Source organism: Penicillium pulvis (assembly GCF_028828015.1).
Source record: "Penicillium pulvis strain IBT 33274 chromosome Unknown contig_23_segment0_segment0, whole genome shotgun sequence".
Taxonomy (NCBI): domain Eukaryota; kingdom Fungi; phylum Ascomycota; class Eurotiomycetes; order Eurotiales; family Aspergillaceae; genus Penicillium; species Penicillium pulvis.
In genome coordinates this window covers 4920655-4946007 of record NW_026643075.1, presented here as the reverse complement: position 1 = coordinate 4946007, position 25353 = coordinate 4920655, and the positions used below count along the sequence as shown (strand labels likewise).

Below are 25353 nucleotides of genomic sequence, written 5' to 3'. Positions count from 1 at the left end.
CAGAACATACGTCTGTAGTGTGCTTGCCTCCAAGCGATGGCATGTGATGTTTCCGCTCAGGCTCCAAGGAAACAGCCAAACGCGAAGACGCGACCTTCATTCGATGAGAATCTGCGTCAACTCCTGCTTGGCTTGAAGAGACTTGTATGCCCCATGGGACTGGCTAGCTATGTCTGCAACGCTTCGCAAAGTAGAGACAACATCAAGGATTTTGTCTTCGGCTTTGATCCTGTAGTCGGTTACCGCCAAAGGACCATCTGGGTGGATGTCTAAACCAGCTCAGCGCGGCAGACAGGATTTGTCTCTTTAAGCTTCCAAGATGCAAAGGGGTTCCGCGGCCAAAGTGTTTCAAGACGCTCAAACCGAAGAGGACGATGCGGAAATGGATCTCTCGAGCCAGAGGATGACACTGGGTCTTTGAAAGACCAACAACCGTACTGCTAATCAAGCGGCCGAACAACTGCTGGTCCTGCAGATTGCCGAGGCGGATGGCGTTGAAATGACTTTCGAAAACTGCAGAACGCGCAAATGTGGCGAAAGTGTGTTCTGCGCGGCTTGCTTCTGGAGCATCAATGCTTTGTCTGTTGGCAGCAATTCTATCTGGGTATGTAGCGGATCGGTATATTCAAAGGATGTATCAAACAATCCCTTTCGGCGGTTAATACTTCTTTCCCAGGCTTCCACCACCTCTGCTAGGATGCGTGGCTCGATATTAGGTTCTCGTGGATGACACCAAGCCACAGAGATTGACACCCAATTTGATTATTTCAGGAAGATTTGAAATGGCAAGGCCACCAGGTAGTGAACGACTGATAAAGAGGCTTGCTGCTACAAATTAGACCCGCTGCTTGCCGCAGAACATCCTTGACCTCAATTAAGGGGATTTCTCTCCATTCATATCATGTCTAAAGAGAGCAGATAAGGAGTGGTCGATATCACCAGCGGACTCAGATTCAGTGATTGCTTCAATTCTCGGACTATCGCTGATGCTGGAATCCATGTTCCGGAACAATCGATGAAGGCGCCTCGGGGCGACGGTATTTGACGAGTCGTAAAGAGCCATGAAGTCCGAAGCGATGTTGACATCACGTGCATTGTAACCCCCCAATGGATCCTAGTCGTGGATCACTCTGCGGTATCAGGGAGCCCATTTCAATAGCAAAGGAACGACCTAAGGCAATATGGCCATAGCCATCATCATCATACTCCGAAAGGTATGTTCGAAGTAGGCCCTTGATATCAAGTGGCGCAATATTCAAGACCGCAGTCACCCATGTTCGAGCTCTCGCACAAGGAATCGGTCCAATGTCACTTTTCTCTGAGCGCATAGTTATCAGGCAACCAACCTTAACAATTCCCATAGGTGAGACCAGAGTTGGCTTCCACTCAAACTCATCTAGTTCTCCTTGCAGGCAAGATGTCCACATCACAGTCAGGATCTCAAGCAAAGCGAAAAGAGAATGCTTCTCGCAGAGCGCAGAGGGACATTGACTGATGATCTTATCCGTACATATCGTGGCAATGCTCTGCACACGCTCGATGCGGTGGCAGCAGGCTGAAGAGGTAGGCGGCCAACTGCTTTGAAAGGTACGGCGCCGAAAAGTCGTCATATTCTTCCGACAAGGTACGTGAAAGATAACAAGTCACGGTTTTCTCGGCGACGGAATTCATGCAGACAACCATTTCGGGCGTGGCTAGAGAAGGATCACGGAAGTACTGGAGGATCTTAGTGCAATCCCGAGGATGCACGGAGACTTTCGACTAACAATACGGCGTTTAGGAAGACGGCTCGGGGTAATCCAAGCGTTTCACGTCGTTTTCGCGGCCAGCCAGCTCTGAAATCAAAGTTCGCTTTTGCTCCAATACTCGCTGGGGGCCGGTGCCTCTCCTTAGCACGGTATTGAGTTCGACGTCGCTCTCGAGTAACTCCATCCATCCTCCGCCACAAGAGGTGGAGAATGACGCTAGCAAACGAAGTTCATTGTGATGTTCGTGGAAGACACTGGAATTGGAGCGTAATGCCGTGAATGGCGATATTGAACCAGGCATCACGGAACAAAGACAAGGTGGCATCATCATAGTCTAGCACGGGATCCGGAGTCTCTGGAGAGCGCTTTACGGACGAAATCAGAAGAGCTAGAGGTTTCAATAGAGGGGTGATATCGCTGGCAGCGAAAACAACCTCTGCGTGACGTTCGGCACGGAGATCACCCTAACCACCCTACCCTAACCCCAACCCTAACCCTAAGTGCCGAAGCCTATAGATATACGCAAAATAGACTAATCAGGATATTAAGAAATATATTAGGGTCGAGTGTATTTAACCTAGGCTTTAGTAAATAGTGCACTATTTTTTTTTTCTAGGGCCCACACTATACTATAAAATTCATAGGCCTATATAGTGTACTATATAGTGCACCATAGGCCTACCTTTTTTTACGAGGTTTAGCGTAGATGCCTTATTTAGCCTGATCTAGCCTGATTTGGCCTGATTTCTGCCTAATTTCTGCCTGTTTTTTACTAAGACCTTTTTTTGATTACGTCTATTCTAGTTCATATATATATAGTAACTACTATTTCTCTACCCTTCTACTATATCTATTATAATTATATATAATATAGGTTAATATAAGCTTATTATACTATAATACCCTAGGTCACCCTATACTTAGGGTAGCTAGATGTGGTATAAAGTGGTAATTTTTAAAGTGATTGATTTACCGTGCTAATAGGGGAGATATATATATATGGAATATGCAGCTTTACCACTATATATACGTCTTCGCCCCAACCACCCTTTATTATTTTTAAAAAATGATAAAAAATCAAAGAAAAATAAGGTAGAGCCATAGAGTTTATACGAATCATACCTTTAAAAAGCTGACTTTATATTACCTATATATAATATATGAGGTATTTAAAGTGGTATTTTACTCCTCTAAAACCAAAATTTCTGCATATTTTATGAAAAATACACATAAATTTATGCCCAAAAAAAATGGGCCCAAATGGTGCACCATGGTTTTCCGGGCCCATTTCAAAGTCAAATGGTGCACCATTTTTGGGCCCACACCATACCACACCATGGGCACCACACCATTTGCCGAAGCCTAATTTAACCACTACAGTATAAGAGCTTAAAGATTAAAAGCGGAAATCTAGAGGGGGACATATAAAACGGACTAATCAGGATATAGAGAAATATTTTAGAGTTATATATAATTAACCACTACAGTATAGGAAAGAGCAATCTCTCGATTTGTAACGCCTCGACGTCGCCGACCTGAACGAATTTTTACTACCCCCTTCAAGCAGAATCTCTTATTATATTATGCTACAACCGGAACTGCCCCATCCGAAGTGACTGCGCAGTGGCATCAACTAGCGGAACATAACCAGATCCTTCTTTCTCAATCCAGTACATCTGATCTTTACGTCCAACAGGCGTAAATCCTTCACCGCGGAGCGCAATCTTTACCTTCTTCATTATGGTCGACACCCGCTCTGTTTCTTTTCCATGACTGGAGCCTGCATCAAGCGCTTCGTCGGAGCGGTTCCCGATGACGCGCAAAAACCGTGGGATAGCATATCCCGGGATGCCGTGCTCAGAGCTCATCATCCATTGTTCGAGCCCACTGAGGATCTTGTCCGCACGGTCGCATGACCCTGCATGAAACTCAATGGCCGCACAGCCCAATTGCCCTTCGTATCCGTATTGGTTCATAGGAATGGCATAGACATTAACCGATGCGATGTCAGGATGGCGGCTGAGACAATTTTCAACTTCCGTCGTGGATATATTATGACCCTTGACCCGATAGGTATCCCCGAGGCGATCGGAGAACGAGATATACCCGTCAGTGTCCATAAAGAGTGCATCGCCCAGCCGGAAAAATTCGTCGCCTTTGTTAAACACATCCCATAGCGTCTTTTTTCTCTGTAGCCTCAGCACCGCCATCGCCGATATAGTCATGCTTCCGGTGGATTGGAGACTTGATGCGGCAGATCGCTTCCCCGAGCTCGTCTGTCTCAGCCTGAATACAGAACCCAGTCTTCGGATCTCGAAGAATTTCCCCAGAGACCAGATCCGCCTTCACAATATAGAATGCATCTTGTCCGAAGCGCCTCATCAGTGGACCCCAGTGGGCGACCTTGCCATTTCCTGCATTATTCCGGGTAGAGTTGGTCAGTGATGTTGTCGACTCCGTCGCGCTATAATATTCTACAATCCAGTCCACACCAAACCGCTCGCGGAAAGCCTTCCAGGCAGTTGGTGCGAGACCTAGCCCAAATGCTAGAGTGACGTTATGGTCCTTTTCATCCGGGAAGTTGGGGTCCGGCGGGGACTGGACCAGGTATCGAAGCATTTCCCCAATATATAAGATTGCATTCACGTTGTATTTCCGACAATCAGCCCAGAACTCGCGACGAGAGAATCGACGAGCGAGAATCACAGTGCCGAACGTAGTCAATGTCGCAGGCATTGCTGCTACTCTGTACGAGCATAATCAGATAAATATAATGGAACGTCGATCATGCTAGTGTGTATACTTACTGTGCTGTTCCATGAAACATAGGTAGGCAGATGTAAAATCTTCGACGGGTTTTAAACATGCCAGGCCATCTAGCGTGGTTGGAGAGCATTAGGCAAAAGCCAGCGGGATAGCATACGGCTTTAGGTAGGCCTGTTGTCCCGGAAGTAAACAGATATTGCACCGGCATCGTAAGACCAATTTTAGGTCTCTGGGACTTTGGGTAATCATCAGTCCCAGGATTGGCGGGAGGGAACTTGTCATGGACCCAATACAAAACCCCATCTGGTAAAGATTCTAGCGGAGAAACATAGGTTCCCGCGTCGTAGATGATGGTTGTTTGGCGATGACTGGGAGCGCTATCATGGAGACCATGATATGCCTCTCGAATCACGCCCCAAAGCTCCGTGGTACAAATGAGGAATGAGGCTTCGCAAAGGCTGGCACAGTGTCTGATATGCTCGGCTTTGAATTTGGTGTTAATCGGGGCTGGAATGGCCCCGATTTTGAACAACGCCCACCAGGTGAAGATGAACTCGGGCGAGTTGTCCATAAAAAGACATACCACCGTTCGGTTGGTGATACCGGCATGGCTCAATGCCTCTGCTACACGTCCGATCTCCCGTCTAAACTCGTTGTATGACCAGCTTCTCCCTTCGAACTGGAGCGCTTCGTCGGCCCCAACTGTATCTTGTACTGCATGAGAGGCGTGTACGATATGGTAGAACGACCAGTCATCTTGCCCATGTCTTTCAAATAGGCTCTGGGCAAACTTTTGGCCTTGTCGTACACTTCGAATTTGAGCAAGGTCGCTGCTCACCGAGTATTTCGCATCCATGTACATGGCAAGCGCCGTTAAGGCGACACCCCCCAGTATGGCATTAGGCAATATGTCCATTGTCCGGATGTAAGATTAAATTATAGATTGATGGCGTGACTATACAGCTCTACGGGTTCATTGTGTGGGATTTATCTAGCAAACGGCCGCTCGATTTTCCGAAGAGGGGAAGGCCCGTAGTGTATAGCCGCGGCTATCTACGCAGTCGGCCGAGCTTGTTATGAAACAATCATCAGGCTACTTCGGACGGCTGTACTAGATAAGCGGAGGTATTCACCGAAGAAAAATTTCACACCAGGATACAATTACAATTGTGGTGATTCTACGCGAGGTACTGCCAATTGAAGTGTTTGTCGTATGATAGTTCAATTTCCGATAATCCAATATTTCCAACCGCTAGACGGTAGCTTGATTGCTGGAACATCGTCAAGTAAAAAATCAGTGGGGCCGGCGGGATGGTTTTCAAGTTCTGGAAAGTGTTTGTGAAAATCCCAAGACTTCAAGTGATACACAAGTCAAGAGAACCTACGCATGATTTTGAAGATAGATTCTGGTTCTTGTAGGATCCACATCTGTTTTACTGCCGCCTCGTTCTGACATCCAGCAAAGCTAGGGGATGCGAGGAAGAGAAAAAGAATAAGTAGGTTGAATTTGGTTCAATAAGCACCCAGTCAAATGATTGGAAGGGCCTTCAAAGCATTTATATAGTTCCTATTCACAAAATCAAGCAAATGAAGGTCGGATATTCCCACACGCTCTGTTTGCCAGGCGCTCTTGCATAAGTACCTGATAAACATGCGACACCCATGCACAGCAAACCCGTCTAGTATCCTTCGGGTCAATGATTTCCTCCACCCCAAACGCGTTCGCTGTCCGCACCGGATTCATCAGACGCAGATACTCCTCCTCCAACTCCTTATACCGTTCCTCCTTCTTGCCTACATTCTCTGCCTCACGAAGCTCATGTCGATGCCCGACCTCGATTCCGCCGTCCAGGGGGAGTGAACCCCATTGCCCGGACGGCCATGCAACCTGCATAACAGGATCGCGACACCCGAGCATGACGCCACCGGCCACGCCAAAAACGCGCCGCGTCACAACGTTGAAGACTGGTACCGTGGTGCTGTAATATGCCTTGGCAAGCTCCACCCCCATCGCATAGTGGCGGTGCGCTCGGCGACGGTACCTATAGCATAGCCCGCTATATGATCGAGTTAGAGCAAATCCACAGGTTTTGATAATAGATATAATACTTACGGACATCCAGAAATTGCAGAACGGGCAGGTTCATGACATCGCATAGCTTCAATAGCCGCGTCAGTTTCTGGCTGCCAGCCGCATCTAGTGCACCGCCATTCACTTCGCAGTTGAGTGAGACCACACCGATAGGATGTCCGCCGATTCGTGCGAGCCCATTGATAGCGGTTCGACCCCATAGGGCCCCAATCTCGAACCATGAGTTCTGATCGACCACAGACTGAATAATAGTGTACGGATTATACGTCCGTGCTTGTCGCCGTGGAATTATGTTCCGCAATCCGACATCTTCCCTGTCTTCGGGGTCATGACAAGGAACCACGGGAGGTGCTTCGCTACCGGAGTTGGGAAGGTAGCTCAAGACCCTACGTAGTTGCTCATAACATTCGGCTTCGTTGGTAGCTAGGTTATCGATAGTGCCGTTTGTGCAGTGGACCATTGGTCCTCCCAAGTCCTGGAAGTTAAGCCCCTCCTCGAAAGTTGCGCCCTCCACGACTTTAGGGCCGGCATTGAAGAGCGAGCCAATATCTGCTGCCATAACGGAGAAGTGACAGGAGACTACCCTTGCGGCGCCAAGGCCAATCTAAGGTAATTATTAGCGGCACGCTGGTAGGATAAATAGGTCTGGCTAACGTACAGCCGGTCCGACAACTGCACCGAGATTAGGAATTCCCATATTTAGTTGCTGTATCGCTGGCTTGAACTGAGCCACGTGGGGAAGATAACTCCATCCTTCCTTACGGATTGTCGTCACGCTGCCTCCGCCGGAGCTGCCGTCTACTAGCTTGACGACGGGAACTCTTAGCGCAACCGCCAATTTCTCAATATACGCCGACTTCCCAGCACTTGCGCCATCTGCGTGCCCCGACCGGATACTAAAGTCATCGGCTGTAAGTAAAACCTTTCTGCCCTGGAGCATACCCAAGCCCTGGACGTTATTGCTCGGTACAAACGAAACCGGCTTTTCCTGCATGGGCCCAACCTTCTCCCATATCACTGTCCCAGAGATAGAACCTATTTCTTGGAAAGTGTTGGGGTCGAGCAGCTGCTCTATGCGTTCTCGCACCCACAGCTTTCCGGCTTGTTTCTGTCGCACATATCCACGGTGATCAGGGTCCGGCTTCGCGGCAATTGCGCGAAGGGTGGCGATTTGTGATAAAACATCAGAGTAGTCTGATTGGAGATGGGAAGCCGTAGCCTTGAATTTTGGTTTTATCACTTGTGGTTTGGCGGTCGATGGTGATATGTGCGACGACACCTGGTTCAGCCGCTCGGTGGCTTGGTCTTTGCTGCTTCCTTCTGGCAGGAACGCGTCATCGTGCTTCGCCATATCCTAATTTTACTCTCTGTCAAATTGCTTGAGGGTAATTGTTAGATCTTCCTAGGACTTCATTTTCATTGACATTGGCTTTTAACTGGGAGGCGACTGTTTGTCCGCAGAAGGGGTTGTTACATTCCCGAGGGCCTCGGGCCTCATAGACAAGCTATTGAGAAACCATCACAATTACTTCTGGACTCATATAATCGGGAATGGGAACATTCCCGAGGGCCGAGGGGCACAGAGAAAGGTGGACGGGAAGTAATACAAATGCTTCAATCGTATATAATTCCTGACTTTTATAATACTTATGCTTGCGCGGCTATTATCGTCTCAACTATCTATTCCCATTTCTATTTCCGCCCCTGCTTCTAAACCCTTCGATGTTGACCTCTCCGTACTCGCGGCCTATCAGACGGCTGTTGGTCGCAAACAGGTGTGACACCCTAGTGAATACAAGACTCGTCAAGTGGCTGATTGATCGTATTAAAGAGGTGAAATTGCCGTTCGCATTCTGCATGCTGCTCGGGAGCTACCTGATCCAGTCGAGACATTCGCCCTCTACACAGCGGATGACCGGTCGCATTGTGATCTAGCACGACCGCATCATACAATCCAAATCTTATCGGCATCGTCCTACCTTGATATACCACTTCTTATAGATCTTGCTCGGGAACACTCTATTGATTCCGTGCACCCGGGATATGGGTTCCTTAGTGAAAGCGCCGACTTTGCGCACCGTATGTGGCATGAAGCTGGGGTCACCGTAATAGGGCCTGGTTGGGAGAATCTTGCCCGTACTGGCGATAAACTTCAGGCCAAAAAACTAGCGGAACAATGCGGTGTCCCGGTCTTAAAAGCTATGTCCCAGCCTACCGCCGATATTGAACAAGCACGAAGCTTTGCTAGAGAGGTCGGTTTCCCAGTTATGATCAAAGCTATTGACGGAGGCGGCGGCCGAGGAATTCGCCTCGTGCGCGAGTACCATGAGCTAGATAATAGCATTGAACGTGCGATTAGCGAGTCGCCTTCCCGGAGAGTATTTGTTGAGAAAGCTGCAGTGGATGGATTCCATCATATTGAGGTCCAAATCATTGGCGATGGCGCAGGCCAAGTCCGACATTTATGGGAGAGAGATTGCAGTGTCCAGCGACGATTTCAGAAGGTAGTGGAATGTGCTCCAGCATTGGCACAAGGCAGAGGCTTGATCAACCAAGTTATCAATTCGGCACTAATAATGGCACGTGAGATTCGATACCGATCACTTGGGACTTTCGAGTTTCTTGTCAGTGAACTACGAGGAGAATACTATTTCCTCGAAGTTAATCCACGCCTTCAAGTTGAACACACCATTACGGAATCCATCAGTGGCATTGACCTTGTGCAAACACAGCTCCTGCTAGCTCAGGGTCACTTGCTAGATGATTTAGGTCTCGGATCTGAAGTCAGCGCAAGAGAGCCTCCACCTACGAATAGCTTCTCAGTGCAGCTCCGCCTATGTGCCGAGGACCCAGGTAATAATTTTGCTTTGAGCATTGGTAAAGTGACTGGCTTAATTGTTCCTAGTGGACACGGTATCCGGTTGGACACTAATATCAACATCTCCGGCTCGAATGCACTGGTTGTTGGTCCTAACTTTGATAACCTGCTGGCCAAGATCATTGTCAGTGCATCTACCTGGGAAGCAACCGTCAGAAAAGCTCAACGCGTGTTGGCTGACACAAGAATAAACGGTGTCAAGACTAATATAAACCTTTTGCAAGGAGTTGTCGCTCATGACGATTTCATGGCGGGGAAAATCGACACGCAGTGGCTTGGATCAAAGCTTCCTGAAGTGCTTCAACTAGGGGAAAGCGTTTCGAAGATGATCCGAGAACAGGAGGGACTAGGTGGCCCTTCGCAACAGTCTATGGTGTATAGTAATATGCCGTCTTCCAGCTTGTTATTCCGCAAAGGTGATGCATGGTCCCTTACACTAGAACCTCTTGAAGAAAATTCATCCAACCACCCGGAAAAACATCATTTGCGCCTTTCCAAGGTTCTACACAATGGATTTCCTACTTCCCTTGCCGCTGAGATTGAATATACGACACCGTCCTCGAAAACCCCGGTTCCTTTTCGGATGCAACTCAATACGACTTCTACCGCAGCATCGGCGCTGGTCTCATCGTCACACCGCCGAGGGGACCCAAAGAACCCAAAGCATGTGATTCTTCCCCTATCAGGAAAGCTCATCGAAGTTTTGGTTGAGCCTGGAGAGGTAGTTGCCTACAATCAGGTTCTAGCATTTGTCAAGCAGATGAAGATGGAGTTGGAAGTGAGGAGTCCTCGAGCAGGCAAGGTCCAATGGACATATGAGATGGAGAATGGGGAGGAGGATGTCGCAGAAGGCATGTTACTCGTGGAATTGGAAAACGAACCAAAGATTGACAATGGCGCCTTGGAAGTGAGAGGAAAGCTGTGAGGGCCTTACCGATGGCTGAGTGCGCCAAACTTCAAATGTTGATTTGTCGTCACCTCCGTTCAATTTATTGATGATGCACTCATTACTTTCTACGAACGTACGGACGTGCGTATCAGAATGTTATGTAAAGTGTGGTATGGAGAGAAGAAGAGTCTAAGTCTATAGAGAGAGAGAGGATATGAATGCCATGGTCAGCTGACCTAACAACTTTGACTGGTATTTAATTATTTTGCTGTACTTGAACTTAGAGGGCTATTTCTGGTTATATCAACTATTTTTGGTGGATCTTTAGTTCACTTCTCATTGTAGCTCACTGGGCATGGAGCAATCCACCAGCACGAGAAAGAGCATCAAAAGGGGAAGAATTTACTTTGCTGAATGTATCTGCCCATTATCACCTTTCCGTAGTCTTCTTTGGCCTTCATTGTGCTACTGCATGTGAATGTGGAAAGAGGAACGGTCCCGATTCGTGGATCAGTAAACTTGAATGTACTGAAACGTAAATTCAAACCAGGGTTATCAAGAGGCTCTGTTCGAGCCCGTATCCTGCAATCTATGTTGTTTGAACATCTCCCTGCCTCACCGGTAGAGACTATAGACACTGCTCCCGACAGTCCACCTGTAGATCCAATTGAGATGGAGCCCAGCAGGAGACATCAAAAATCTGATGTTGTCTGCTGTTAACTCCTATTTTGCTAAGGATTGGAACCATATTTTATCCCGCAATTGGCGGACTTCTTGATATAAACATTCAAGAGAATGCTGATTTGAATAGGGCGAACAGAGCTGCGAATCTCGTATATTTATATAGCACAACTTGACAACACTGCTAAGACCGCGCACCTTTGGACCCGGAAAATGGGCTATCCGTCAATATGTGTACCTAAAGCCCTCTAAGCCCTCGATCACGACTTTCCCTTCCTTCTGCTTCTTGTTCTGGACAAAGAAATATGTCGATGTGGTGCAGACAGAGATAAATGTCACGCATGCAGCAGTGATACAGGTGTATAAGCCCGGTCTTGAAGTTAATCAGTATGCGGTACAGGAATTAAGCCTCATGCATAAGGGCTCACCTGTATGTTGGGGCATCTTGGTCTCGAAAGGTCAAGGAACCAATGATACCACCGATACCTCCAGCACCAACGATAGTTGCTGAGCAGAAGGCGCGTTTCCACACGCCTCGGATGTTATTTGCCTGGTATGTCAAAGACAGTGGAATATTTGAGTTGGCTCCCGCAATAATGAGGAACGCTCCGAAATATCTGACGCCACTTGGTTTTGCGTAACCCAAGACAACAACTCCGATCACTTCGATAACACAGTTGAAGAGAAGAAACGGTGTTCGAAGCCCGATTCTGTCAGATATGATACTCTCAGAAAATCCAAGAATTGATGCAAAGACATAACACTGACATACTTCGGTTAGCCATGTACTTTTGTCCACTTGACTGAGTAGAGTCTTACTGGAGTACTCAGACACTGAGACGCTGCCTCAGAAAACCCAAGTCCTTCACGTAGGACAATAGGAAGGAAGTAAGCGACACTGTATGTGACCACTGAGGAGAGACCAAAGTTAGCAGCAAAGAACCAGATCTTCCAGTCTAATGCGTTCCTCAAATATGAGCCCAGTTTAAAGGGAGATGTTGTGACGTCCTGTCGGTCTCTGTTAAGTCGATCGATGACTGCTTTTATTTCATCTTCTTGGAGGAATTTCCAGGATTTTTGAGCGTCCTCCGGGAAATCGACGATGAGAAAGTAGGCTATGAGAGCAAAAGCAATGGTGATAATGCCCTCCAAAAGGAATATCCATCGCCAGCCTGCGTGACCACCGACTCCATCCATTTTTGACAACTGTTACACCCTTAGCATTCGAAGAGCATTTTTGGTTTGAGTTGGCCTACACCATACGCCAGGATACCGCCGAAGCCTGCAATAAAGGACCCCAGGAGATAAAAGGCGGCGTTTCGTTTTGCGACCTCAGCTGATGAGCAAGTTAAACCTCGTGGTTCATTTTCTTTCAGAGTTCAGATTACCTCTGATGTACCAAGAACTCAACAGATGCACGCAACTGGAGAAGAAGCCTGCCTCAAAGATTCCCAACAAGCACCGCAAAGCAAGCATAGATCGCCAGCTTTGAACAAGGCCATGTCCGACAATTACCAAACCCCAGGCAGTCACAATGCCGCTTAAAAAGCGGCGCGGGCGGAGTTTCCGAGCAATCACAGTCATTGGTGGCTGAAACAATATATAGAACGGGAAGAAGAGGAGGATTAAGAGGGACTTGGAGTATAAGGTTTAAGTAAGCTATTTTTGAATGCCATCAGGACCTGCCACTGACTCACATAAGCATTGCCTTGGAGGTCGAGATCTGTTCTCATCCCAGCGACATAACTTTCGATGATCAGATTTGGTATCTCGATGACAGTGACTTGAAATGGACATACGCATTCTGTTCTTCTGAGCCGACGTTTCCAAAGGTTGCAGAGAGATTCCAGAGAGAGGAGGTACTCACAGGTAAATTGACACGATCAATTAATGAGGCGGTATACATCACCCCCAGAACAATGCAGATCCTAAGATCTATCTTCCTTTTGGTCCGATTCACCTGGCACTGGTCGGATACATCGACGTCTACCTCGAGCGCAGAGAGCGTCTCCTCATGCTCTGACTTTGTAGCAACGTCCTCTATCGATGAAACCATAATGTGGCGATAGTTTCCTCTACCAAGGTATTGAAAATAGAAATGAAATGACCCAGTATATCATCCTCACAAATCACGCGGCATATATGGGGCCCCAGAGACCCCTCCTTTCCTGGGAAACTCCATCACGGTACCGGCTGTTTCCTCTCCCAAGGTCCCAGTCAAGAAGACAATTGATTCGTTTCGGCTATCTAACTGGGCTCCTATGCTCCACAGCAGACGTGGGATAGTGTCGGCTTTGTTAGATAGCCGCGGTTATCAAATTTTAAATACTGTTGAACACTATAGCACATCGGCACTAAGCAGCGCTTTGGGCCCTTGTCTGTTCACTGCGTTGAGCCCCGCACCATCGAACTGCGGGGGAAACCCCACGAACAACCCGAGCCCTGTGTTAAGCAACACTCATCCAGGACGTCACTTCAGTATGGAGAAGCCTGGAGCTATTGATGGAAGGGTCAAAAAGCGCGCCGGTCGAGCCTGTACGTTGTGCCGGTCTCGCAAAGTTCGGTGCGACGTGGTACGCAATGGACCTCCCTGTACGAACTGCCACTTGGATTCGCTGGAGTGTATTATCCCGCGAAGCAAGCGCCATAGGTATGCATTGGAGGCGAAATGGACACTGGAAAGATCGTTGTAGCTGATCTACGCCCTGATGAAACAGAGTACCAAAAGCTAGCAAGTCAGGTACCTCTACTGTCGCGTCGCCAGGACAAAGCAGACAAAGTGCCCCCGAGATAGACTCACAAGAGAACAGCCAGCACTGTCGTAAATGTCATACAATCTTGGAAAATCACCCACCATACCCTTCAAATAGCGACCATGCCGGAATAGCAAGGGAGAGGCTTGCCCCATCCTCACACCGTTTAACAATGAACCCGACGGATGACATCGTTTGTCCAAATTTACCGAGCTTTATCAGACCTCTTCCCACAAGCTTGGACCAAGCTGATCTGCGATATCTCTATGAGAAAAATGCTTTCTCTCTGCCTACCGATACCTTCCGCGATGTTTGTCTCGCACGGTACCTCGAGTTCACACATCCACTCCTGCCATTGCTGGACAAAGCCCAGGTTTTATCGATCTTAGCCAATGAGAACAATGGCAAAAGACCAATAAGCCTTCTTCTGCTCCAAGCCGTCATGTGCTCTGGGGTGACATTTGTGGAGAATGAGATCATCAGACAAGAAGGTTTTGATTGCAAACAATCAGCTCGTCGTGCATTCTTCAATCAGGCTAAAGTGAGACTACGTTTCTTGCTCTTTGCTTAATAATCTCGACTTTCAAGGAGCTAACAAGCTCTCTAGGTCCTCTTCGACTGCAATACAGAGCCAGACACATTCACCTCCGTCCAGGCCGCAGTACTCATGAGTACTTGGTATCCGGGAAAGGAGAAAAAAGGTCCATGGTACTGGGCAGGCACTGCCATTTCCCTGGCCCACTCAATCGGATTACACCTCGAGCCTGACGAGTCGCGTTTTGATCCGCCTGAGCAGCATCTTCGCCGCCGGGTGTGGTGGTGCATTTTTGCTCGCGAACAGAAGATTGCTTTAGCATTAGGACGTCCAGCGAGGATAACCTTCTACGATGTTGCAATGCTTACACTGAATGATTTCGACCATAATATACGTGTCTCGGCTGGTATCCATCTACCCAAGGTGATGCAACGTCTCAGTGCTCTCGAGGACCCTGCCATACATAATGCATTGGCCAGACTGTGTATAGAACACATGAAGCTGTGTGTCTGTATTTCTCGTTTCCTAACCACGACTTTCAAAATCCGCCAACAGGTGGAAGGCAGTAATCGAGAGGATTATCACGAGTACTCTCCTCCATCCCCATCTATCCGCCTCGACCGCTGCGTAGAAGATTTCGCCAGATGGTACAATGAAATACCTCTTGACCTGCGCTATGAATCCCATGGCGTAATCTCAAACCAGCAGAATACCCAGCAGGGCTGTAGCCTGATCGTGCACAGAGCCACCGTCCATGTCGTTTACTATGTAGCACTCAGTGCACTATACCGCCTCAAAGCCCTATCCCCTATCTCGACCTGGTGCAATATATACGGGAAGCTGCAGGATTCGTCCCAGAGCATACTTCGTCATGCCGCCTGGGAGCTGACATGCATCAATCGAGGTCTTTACCAGTCCGGCCTGTCATCATACTCATCGACGACGGCCGTCGGCAGCGCTGTTGCGGCTGTCCTAATACATCTACTTGATACCAAGTCACCAAATGAGGCTGTCAAACGTGCTGCTATCCAGGGTATCCAGGAGTGCAGACGGTTTTTGCTTTCTCTGGGGGGCGCTTATGGGACCGAGGCTGAAGCGTTGGAGTATCTGAGAGCAGCTGAACAGCATGAGGCTGATCTATCTGTCTCTGAGGAGCAGCAGCAGCAGCAGCAAACAGCGGGTATAAGGCATTTCATAGCCCAAAACCCAGGGAAAGTCGTCCAGCAACTTGGTGAGCCCAGGGTTGGCCCAACTCTGACGATGCCGCGGAATTTGCCCCCCATAGCTGCGGAGATCCAAGAAGCTTGTGGGTTGGAATTTTCTCCTCTCATAGAGACCAACGAGACCTTCTGGCAATCGTGCTTCGATGATATACCCAGCTATGATGTATTCGGTTTCGGATTGCCCCATTTCAATCAAGGAGTCTCCCCCAGCGGCTCAGGGGGGCTCAATGTGTCTCATATTTCTCCAGAGAGCTGAGACAGTTGACCGCCACAGACGTATATATATATATATAACCATGGATATGGTGGAATAAAGTCTACGCAAATGATCATATGCGGAAAGAGTAAGATTGCTTGGGCGGGGGTGAAAAGAGAAAACGGTAGACCTCGGGGTTAAATATAGACTCAGTAAAGTTGTACTGCGCTCATCAATGAGATTATACATCTAGATCAAATCACCACAGTTTAAAGATACACCCCATCACATCACCAAACTCGTTGGCAACCATCTTCTGGGATACAGGTCGCTCATTCACTTCTTTGAGTGTCTTGAATGTTTCTAACCAGGACACGCTAACATCATCCTGGTTCCAGGAGTCCGAGTCAGGACCAGCTCCGGGTAAGCTTAGATTTTCTGTACCGAGGGGCAACTGAGGGACAAATAACCCCCCTTCTTCCAATGATATATCAACAGGCGTTAGGTGGTTGAGACCTCTGTCGACAGCGTGCGAGGACGGCATACTCTCTGATTCCATTGCGTTGATACATCGGTCAGATGATTGGCTGAGAGAGCGGATATTGATAGAAGTATTGGTGACAGGAGGCGGCGGTACTGTCCTGTGCTCCAAATCTGTCGTTGGATCAAGGTCATCAGGAATGCCACTTTTCGGGGCACCATTATCCTTTGTATATGCATAAGCAGCGGTGGTACCTTGCTGGTCTGCTGCACATCCGGGGAGGCTCCCTTGTCCATTGTCGTCACTTCTGTGGAGACACAGAGTATCATTGGGGCCACCAATTGAGGTTTCTGTCCCGGGTCTTCCTGAATTCGTAATATCTACGCTCTGCGTGCGTCTCTGCGTAGGGCGGTCGCAGCTGCTCGATGTTGCTGTGAGATCCTGCAAAGTCCGATCTAACCTTTCAGCTGGTCCATTTATCGCAGACATTTCACTGAAAAATTGTTGAAGATATTGAAGGTATCGGAGACTCGAATCTCTTATACAATTGCCCGCTACGCGTGACATGGTCAAAAGAACGCCGGCTGCAAGGGCTCCTTGCTGAACCGACAAGGGAAAAATAGCACCGAGTTTGAACCGTTTGCGTGACTCCAAGATGAGATCCGCTATTTGCATCGCGTTCGTAAGCAGAATATTGTGAATTTCTTCGGATAGCTGGTCGATGTTGACATCCTTGAAGCGGACCATAATGCTCGCTAATGACTTCTGGAGCGAATAAGGACGATATAACAGTATTAGAATAGCGTGAAATTGTTGGCTGCAAGCATAATTCTGTTAGCTGTCCCCTATATCTTATCTCCTTTTGGGAGGGGGTTTCTTTCCACTCTTTTGGGTGAAACCGTGGATGAGGATGTGCCTACTGAAGAATAAATAGACTTGGAGGTGAAGACTGTTTTGTCTGATAGTTCAAGCTTAGATAATTCGGGAGGCTTCTATACCAGCTCTGTAGCCGATTGTGTAGTGCTGTTAGCCGGAAAAAAGGGTTATCGGTAGAGCGGGTCTGTTGCGATTGCAGCTGCTCTATCCCATTCGTAGTAATGCTCATCAGCTCTAGGTGTGCGTTGAAGATCTGTGAACTGAGATCCTGCGTCTGCGTTGATGACTGTGGGTTAATGCGAAGACGGTGAACCGTAGCAAAGTTCGAGATACTAGACCGATCGTCCAGAATGGTGTTGAAGTTGTGGTTGAACAGGACCGTATGACTTGAAGAGTGAAAAGTCTTAACACGAAGTATTCCCGAACTGTAGGGGTTAATACTCACCTATCAATAAGACTAACCGCTCGCAAGGCAATACGTTGAGCTATGATTTCATCGTCTGAAATTGCCATATCAAGTTCATGTCTAAGGTTCCGAATTTCTGCTATCATGGTGACAGCATTACCTGCAAGCTATGAATATTGAATTCCTGGCCATGTGTTCGATGAAACCTACTCAAGTGAAGTCTTGCTGTGTGGTCTCGTCCTCGCTCCCACTCGAGTTGAGCAAGAATGATGACAGCTTGGGCATATGTGATACTCTGCCGCTCTTTCCGTGTAGATAGATTATCTATGACCAATCTGAGCTTTTTGTGCAGAATAGAATCCCAGTTGGGAAGGAAAAGCTGCAGGACATCTGAACGCTTGTGATCTGCGCGTCGAAGACCCATAGCGAGGACTGCGAGATGAAGCTCCGGTGAGCAGAAGTCTCCGTATGCTTCTTCGAGGCTAGTGAGAAAAGTTGCTTGGTGCACAACAGGTATACACGAATTGAAGTGGATCCAAAATTGGTCGAGTAAATAGATTTGCAGAGCAGAGCCCAACCCTGTGATGATGGAAACGCAGTGATCTGCCAAGTGAATTGCAGCATCATAACAGGACGCGTTATAGAGGTCAAAGCCTAGATCCATGTTTTCCGCGGTGTCACTAAATGGTTGGCTGGGGCTTCTTCCTGTCTCAATGTCGCCAGAACAGTAGGATTGTATGTTACATGCTTCTCCACCTACGAGATCCAACAACCGGTCAGCTGTTACCCCATACCAAGGTGATGCATTGGCATTGTCGACCCCCGAGATACTTGGCCCAAAATAGGACCTGCAAATATTGATCAGAACAAAGAAAACATCAGCTGCTTTACATCTGGACAAAAACACTCACCAGTGCCGGTGTGCGGACTTAAGTCTCCTAGAGACAAACCGCGACTCGCGTCGATGGCGACATTTCTTGCTATTCCCCGCGTGAAAGATCTGTAAAGCCAATCAACATCTCTACGTCTATGGGTGAGAGGAGGTGAGTGCATGGATGTGATCTTCAAACCTTTGATTGTTGAAATGAGGGTGAGTTGGACCTCTCTGTGGGCTGACGTTGCCCAAAGTCAGCCAGAGATGCCATGATGGCAAGTTGACAAGTTCAAGGGACTTAGGGAACGAGGTCCAGCACTTCACATTGCTCGGTATGTACGTACTACCCCGCATCTCCGCATCCGGGGGATCATTATTGTTCCGAAGTGTTGGCGCACGGCGGCGGGTCATGGAGCTATCAAATCAAGTTAACATGTCTGTACGTGTTAGTTCCAGCCAATCCTGTTACTAAATCTCAATTTTACCGCTAGTTTCGGCTAGCTTTCGGTTAAAACCCGGAGAATCTGGGGCAGGGGAAAAGAAGTGGGGGCAAAAGTCCCACGTAATTCCCAACTGTAGTCTTCTTGTATTTTGATTCTTGGTCTCTGTCTACAGTTTATACTCACGCGAATAGATAGGAAGCTCAATCTCTTCCAATTCAAGACGTAGTAGTAAAGGGGTGGTGGGAGTATCAATCCTTTTACTTATATTCGAAGATGAATATTTAAAGTAGACCTTTAACCTCCTCTACTTTTCCTCGAATGCATCTAAGATTCTCTCTTTCCATTGTGCTTTTCTGGTTAAGAAAAATGACCTTTGCTTCCATTTGGCTAACATATCTTCAAGGAATGATACCGTTCCCCCTCCACATAGGATTATACGACTGGGTATCGCTTGGAAGCATAATTCGTCAATTGTGTCAGTTCATATCCCAGCTATGTAGCTAATATACCTCATACAGCTGACAAAATTCTCCACAATAGGCTATTTACGGCTGGGAATTCACTTGAACTCATCCGGACATAGATGGTGTGACCGATACTATACTTGGCTGGAGTTGTCGTACGGGACTTTGCCAAAAACTCTCCACCTTCCTGCGCCATGGCTCCGAATACTCCTTAGCTTATCTATAGCATCGCGTGAACCTTGGTTTCATAAACAATAGTTGTGTGGTAAAATTAGATTTCTAAGACTTCAGCCTGTGAACAACGCAGATGCATTTTCTATAAGCAAAGTGATCTTTCCCCACTTTCCCCACCATGTGGATCGAATAATTAATTTTATTTCTTACTTATTTCCTCCCCGAAACTACCCGTGAACCCCTTTACACGTCGCACTAAAGTAAGGCTGTAAATAAAGGGATCTAACATTGTCATATTCATGAATCATGATATCACAATCAATTTTCAAATAGCCAGATTATCAATAAAATCTTCAGATCTTCACTGTCGGCATCGCCTTATAGCAGCGGAATAAAACGCCCAGTGCAACACTGATAGGTTAGATATTTTTAGGGACCGGGTGCGGGTAGAAAAGGTCTTGTAAGACCGATTAGGTATACAATACTAAGCCAGCCATTACTTTGATAAGAGCGTATTGGTAGATGGCCCCGATGACTGCCGTTGAGGCTGGCTCCGCGTTGGACGACGCATTAATTCGTCGGTTGTTATATCCTTAGTGGCTTCTAGGCACGTACCGATAAAGGCCAAAATTAGGATCTGTAGGCTGATTCCAGTCCTAAGCGGTTATCGCGACCGATAAACCCTATAATCACCACGGCAAACAACAGGGTGCTGACAAACTTAATAACCCCATAGATGCCCGTCGCTAGAGGTTGCTTCGTGGTCGATAATGCCTAGATCGCCAAGAGCGGTTATGGAGTGCTACGTGATCGTATCTGCTCTAGACTAGTAAGAGAACAGCGTCGCCGTGAAGAGGAGAAAGAAACGGTGCCGACTTTAAATTAGGACACAACGTTCTTTAAGAAGCTATTATATAGTCGCGGAAAACACGGGCTTATGGTCTAAAGTAGCTGCGAGTCCAAACCATCGAATTCACTAGGCCATAGACCTTAGTATAAATTATTATTTATTATACTTTAGTAAAAGAGAAAGGATACTATTTATACTTTATAATTAAATAGTATATAATACTATAAGCTTCTACTAGATATTAATAGATCTTATAGATCTAGAATCTATAATTAGTATTAAATATAAAGAGTTCTTTAGTTAAATTTATAATAATAGTATATAAGAAGGAAATAATAAGAAATTAATAAAAGAAGAAATACTAAGAAGAAGAAATACTAAGAAGAAGAAATACTAAGAAATATAATATAATAAAGGACTAGAGTCTAGATTATTAATTTAGGGATATTTTAGAAGATAAGGATTAGCTTATTAATATAATTAGAAGAAGCCCCTAAAAATATAGCTACCTAGATAAGTTTATATTATAATATATAGATATAAATATAAGAGTTATCTATTCCTTTCTTAATATAGTATCTAATAAATCTATAAATAGTATAAAAATTATTAATAAGTTAATATTTATAATATATCTATATCTATAGATATTCTAGATATAAGAGTTATAATAGATTATACTATAGAAGTATTTACTCCTAAATATATTTCTAATCTCTAAATAATATATTTAGCTTTTAGTAAAGTCTTATTATTCCCGCCCTTTTTATATTATTTTTTAATTTATTTCTAGTCTAAATATATTAAGAATAATAGACTCGCGACTACTAAGAGCTTAAGGATTTAAATAAGGTTTATAGGCTAATAGATATATACTATAGGTAATAGGTATACGTAAAATAGACTAATTAAGATATTAAGAAATATATTAGGGTTAAGTATATTTAACCACTATAGTATAGACTATATATACTTATACTAACTAAGGTAGAGTTATTAGTACCTCCACGCCTATAAATCATAGCTTACGCGTTCTTAATGATGACCTATATATTTCCCTCCCCTAAATTCACTACTAAGTCAATGTATCGCTAATAGGAATATGATAATAAGTATATATGGTAATGCGTATGGATGGCTTCGACAGTCCTAGGACGTCAATCCAGCCCCGATAGCCAGCGCTCAATACCAACCGTTTGACTCTCAACCATCAGTCTTCTAAAGAGACTTTGTCGGAAACGACACATTGTATGAGGATGATAGCGACCCAGCCGGCGTCTGCCACGCCGACCTCAGATAACTTAGAAATGGCAAAGAAAGATGCCATTCTCGACCTTGACTATGAAAATCTCCTCTTTGTCGATCTGGACGGCAGGCCTATTAACGGACGGACATGCAACACCATCTACAAGGATGGCGACCCACGCGCAGAAGTGCGTATTATTTTGGACGAGCATGGTAATGTTGTTGATATGTATATGGTCGACCAAGGTGCAGGGTCGTGGACGAGGGAACTAATTAAAAGCTCTGATCCGGACAGGGTGACTGTTGATCCCACCACTTTCACTATTACGACGGGTGGTCCGGCAGGCAGCGAGTCCCGACCTACGCATGCGCTCACTGCGAGTACGACTGGGTCTGAGACAAGATCGGCAGGCGTTTTGAGCACGGTGACTCCCGCGCCGTATGTGCACCCTTATTGATTGTGTTCAACAGGTCAGTCGAGCTTTCCAGATGTCATTCTTTGGGATTGATGTCCTCGCCTTGAGCAGCTCTCAGCCTGGTTGACAGGGTAAAAGGGGAACATAATTGAAGGGTGGGGACTGAATTTGTAAATAAACAGTTTTGAATGAACATGAATTGACTCCGAGTCGGATTAGGAAGATCGCTCGTGCGTTATTCTCGTCGCATGCACATGTGTTCAAATGTTTCTCGTGACATTCTATTAATGTCCCTCCTTTTCCAACATTCACATACATATTTTAGGCCCAACACCTTCATTCCCACTACATAGCAGAATATATCACAGAAATCCTCCCAAGTGCTGCAATGTTTACTGGACATATGAGGTGCTCACAGATTGAAGACGAGATGGCACTATATGTAGGACACCTACCATGTGGGAGGGATAAAACAATCCTTCCACTGGTCGGTTTCAGCGTCCTTGAAAGTATCAATAGTACCCTTCACCCCTTCCGGTCCAACAGACCAAACCCCATCTTCAACCAGCTTGCGCCAACGATCCAGCAAACGCTCCAGTCGTTGTGGCCGTCCGTAAGCACCACCAAAAGGTTTGAATCCATGTTGAAAAAGCTCTCCAGCGCCGTTCCTGTCAACAGCCCTCATATCGCTTTGTCGTGCGTATGCACTCCTGGTAAAACCATCATTGAAGGTGAACGGGAGCAATAACCGAAATCCCTCCTCGGCCATATCATAATAGTTTCTCTCCACTCCCTCACTATACAGGCCTGCAGAGACATGAGATGGGTTGCATGTCTGGGTGGAACTTGAATAAAAGGGCTCTAATAGCCATGGGCTTGTTATTCTCTTGAGGTGGACGGGACGCTGGTCTCTGGTATCGGCGGGGAAAAGGCAAACTGGCGGTACGGTGTACTCAGAGCGGGGTAATACGGCGAATGGTTGCGTTGCAACAAATGCAGATGGGTCGACTGGGGGTAGAAGAAGGCCCGGAGCGATGGATTTGAACCAGGGCCGTCTCGCTCGCGTCAAAAAGGAACGCGCAAAAGAAGGGTTAGGTAGTAAAGCGGCGTCCAGGACAATAGATGTAGCTAGGGTTTCTGGGCCGGTCGCACAAGTCTCGTCGATTAATGATGGTGCATTTAGCACCTGCGTGATACGCGCCTCGATAGCTTGACACAGCCGATCCCACTCGGCGACACACGAAGTAACCTGGGCCTCGCTATATGGCCGCCACTCCCAGGGCCCGACCTTCTCGATTTCGAATAAGGCTGGTTCTTTATTAGGGGAAGCCACCACTTTCCCAAGACGAATTAAGTCGATCCAATGGGAGAGCATTGTCTCTAGTGAGGTCCAAATTTCTGGATGCTCCTGAACTGGAAACGCGAGGTCGAAGTCATCGGCACTCATGAAGAGCGCGACGCGATTGAAGTGTTGGTGGTAGATAACGGCGCCATCGTCCCCTAGAGTCGATATGGGCGTGTCGGCATTGTACAATCGCACCAAGCTGTTAACCGGCTGGTCGTGAAGATCCCCTTGAAATTCCTCGATAAGTCTGGTTGGAGATTCAATGGCCCATGCAAAGACAGAGAGTGGGAGATAATCCTCCATTTTCTCATAGGGCAATACCAGGGCATTATCAAGGAAAGATACTACTGACGAATGAAGCCTTGGACGAAGAGCTTCAGCCTGAGCCTCAGCCCCGGAGGACGTGAAAAAGTTGCTGCTTTGGTCTTTCAGAGTTTGCAGGGTGCGCCCTTCAGCGAGCCAGGTATAGTGGATCAAGTAGTTATGTAGAGCTGCACATCGTACATAGTCTATCCCTTCTAGATCATCCCGTGGAGGGTTATCTGGCGTGACGAGAAACTCACTGATGTCCGGAAGTTGTGAAAAATCCATTGGGATGACAGTGGAGTTCGTGACTGTCAATGGGGTCAATATCACATCTATTCAAAGGACCGACGTCCAGCTTACAGTCCTCACTTACCAGTAAAAGCGAAATGTACAAATAGATTATTGTAATACAGAGTGTTGAATATGGTGAAGAGGCTGGTAAGCCTAGAAGTCAGGTTTGAAATTCCCAGCTACTACTGACTTACCCCGCTCTCAACTGACCAATATAGGATAGGGTTTCCTCTTAGACTAAGATAAACCTTTCTTATATAGTCTTTAAGATAATTTTACTTTTAGAAGCTTAATCTAAGATTAGATAATAAAGGATTATTTATAGAAAGCCCTTTTATATATCTAAGGACTAATAGATAAGATTATAGAAACTAGATAGGGTTTAAGATATTATATATAATTCTAATATAGGATAAATAGAAACTAATCCTTAAGGAATTAACGTATTTATTAAGTACGATAGTTACATATATCATAGGGTAGAACCCTAGTTAAACGAGTCATATAGGTACTGTTTAGGAGTAGATTAGGTAGGATTAGGTACTATATTAGTATATCCTAATATTATACCCTAATAACGATGTTATACTATAGTAAAATATATATATAATAGTATATTATCTGATTAAGTATAAGAAGTAAAAGGGCTATCTAAGAAGATAGTAAGAGATATCTTAACTGATTAGAAAATAGTACTAATATAGTATAGATTTAGAATCTAAGGTAATATAGATTATATTAGTTTTAGAACTAATTCTTAAGGAAGGAAATAATTAAGAGAGAGAGATTCTTCTTCTTTCTTAATATAGAGAAAGTAAAAGCTAAGTAAGTGATTTATAATAATCTTATCCTTAATATCTCTTTATTATAGACTAGCTCTAGACTTACCTAGAACTTACTTTTAATCTAGATACTAAATCTAGTACTATTTTAGGATATCTAAGGTATCCTATTATTTCTATCTTAGAAAATTAGTAACTATATTTTCTCTTATAATACTAATAGACACGTACTATAAGCGATAGGTATATATAAAATAGACTAATTAGGATATAAAGAAATATATTAGGATTAAGTATATTTAAATACTATAGTGATGAGATAACGCGTGTTATGGATCACGTGGTTATTCCATTAGACCAAAAGGTATAAGCCAGAGTCTTCGACAGAAGACTCTAGGATTCCACAATATATATATTAGAGGTTCTCTACGGGCGCGTACGGGCCAGTTCCAGGCCCGCACGGAACCTGATTAAGCCTAATCAAGCCCATAGGTCTAGGCTCGTGCGCCCACGAGCCTACCAGAACCACAGTATAAGGCTAACTTAGGTTTTACGGAAGTCTATTCTTCTTTTCTCCCTCGTCTTCTCTAGATTTACTCCAGCCTCGAGCACTAACAAAAGTAAACTTCCTTGGCGACC

The 25353-nt window shown here is 46.0% G+C and overlaps 11 protein-coding genes across 11 annotated transcripts; 4 read left to right on the top strand and 7 right to left on the bottom strand.

Moving 5' to 3' along the window:
* Positions 1-36: 36 nt before the first annotated feature.
* N7503_006147 (uncharacterized protein) lies at positions 37-273 on the top strand (the record flags this gene model as incomplete). Its single annotated transcript, XM_057065694.1, has 1 exon — positions 37-273. One exon carries the CDS (start codon positions 37-39, stop codon positions 271-273), a length of 237 nt encoding a protein of 78 aa, XP_056923437.1.
* Positions 274-1085: 812 nt separating this feature from the next.
* N7503_006146 (Phosphatidylinositol Kinase) lies at positions 1086-1683 on the bottom strand (the record flags this gene model as incomplete). The annotated part of the gene is made up of 2 exons (XM_057065693.1): positions 1086-1491; positions 1535-1683. 2 exons carry the CDS (start codon positions 1681-1683, stop codon positions 1086-1088), a joined length of 555 nt encoding a protein of 184 aa, XP_056923436.1.
* Positions 1684-1776: 93 nt separating this feature from the next.
* N7503_006145 (uncharacterized protein) lies at positions 1777-2049 on the bottom strand (the record flags this gene model as incomplete). Its single annotated transcript, XM_057065692.1, has 1 exon — positions 1777-2049. One exon carries the CDS (start codon positions 2047-2049, stop codon positions 1777-1779), a length of 273 nt encoding a protein of 90 aa, XP_056923435.1.
* Positions 2050-3334: 1285 nt separating this feature from the next.
* Positions 3335-5430, bottom strand: N7503_006144 (uncharacterized protein; the record flags this gene model as incomplete). Its single annotated transcript, XM_057065691.1, has 3 exons — positions 3335-3903; positions 3953-4494; positions 4556-5430. 3 exons carry the CDS (start codon positions 5428-5430, stop codon positions 3335-3337), a joined length of 1986 nt encoding a protein of 661 aa, XP_056923434.1.
* Positions 5431-6093: 663 nt separating this feature from the next.
* On the bottom strand, positions 6094-7957 carry N7503_006143 (uncharacterized protein; the record flags this gene model as incomplete). The annotated part of the gene is made up of 3 exons (XM_057065690.1): positions 6094-6556; positions 6624-7210; positions 7265-7957. 3 exons carry the CDS (start codon positions 7955-7957, stop codon positions 6094-6096), a joined length of 1743 nt encoding a protein of 580 aa, XP_056923433.1.
* Positions 7958-8328: 371 nt separating this feature from the next.
* On the top strand, positions 8329-10409 carry N7503_006142 (uncharacterized protein; the record flags this gene model as incomplete). Its single annotated transcript, XM_057065689.1, has 2 exons — positions 8329-8381; positions 8438-10409. The coding sequence occupies 2 exons, from the start codon at positions 8329-8331 to the stop codon at positions 10407-10409; spliced, it is 2025 nt and encodes a 674-aa protein (XP_056923432.1).
* Positions 10410-11279: 870 nt separating this feature from the next.
* N7503_006141 (uncharacterized protein) lies at positions 11280-13110 on the bottom strand (the record flags this gene model as incomplete). Its single annotated transcript, XM_057065688.1, has 7 exons — positions 11280-11427; positions 11483-11817; positions 11874-12260; positions 12311-12390; positions 12443-12689; positions 12752-12800; positions 12854-13110. The coding sequence occupies 7 exons, from the start codon at positions 13108-13110 to the stop codon at positions 11280-11282; spliced, it is 1503 nt and encodes a 500-aa protein (XP_056923431.1).
* An 869-nt stretch (positions 13111-13979) lies between these two features.
* Positions 13980-15821, top strand: N7503_006140 (fungal specific transcription factor domain-containing protein; the record flags this gene model as incomplete). Its single annotated transcript, XM_057065687.1, has 2 exons — positions 13980-14348; positions 14415-15821. 2 exons carry the CDS (start codon positions 13980-13982, stop codon positions 15819-15821), a joined length of 1776 nt encoding a protein of 591 aa, XP_056923430.1.
* A 199-nt stretch (positions 15822-16020) lies between these two features.
* On the bottom strand, positions 16021-18188 carry N7503_006139 (fungal specific transcription factor domain-containing protein; the record flags this gene model as incomplete). The annotated part of the gene is made up of 4 exons (XM_057065686.1): positions 16021-17059; positions 17241-17504; positions 17564-17663; positions 17735-18188. The coding sequence occupies 4 exons, from the start codon at positions 18186-18188 to the stop codon at positions 16021-16023; spliced, it is 1857 nt and encodes a 618-aa protein (XP_056923429.1).
* Positions 18189-21636: 3448 nt separating this feature from the next.
* On the top strand, positions 21637-22032 carry N7503_006138 (uncharacterized protein; the record flags this gene model as incomplete). The annotated part of the gene is made up of 1 exon (XM_057065685.1): positions 21637-22032. The coding sequence occupies one exon, from the start codon at positions 21637-21639 to the stop codon at positions 22030-22032; it is 396 nt and encodes a 131-aa protein (XP_056923428.1).
* A 409-nt stretch (positions 22033-22441) lies between these two features.
* Positions 22442-23926, bottom strand: N7503_006137 (uncharacterized protein; the record flags this gene model as incomplete). The annotated part of the gene is made up of 1 exon (XM_057065684.1): positions 22442-23926. One exon carries the CDS (start codon positions 23924-23926, stop codon positions 22442-22444), a length of 1485 nt encoding a protein of 494 aa, XP_056923427.1.
* Positions 23927-25353: the final 1427 nt, after the last annotated feature.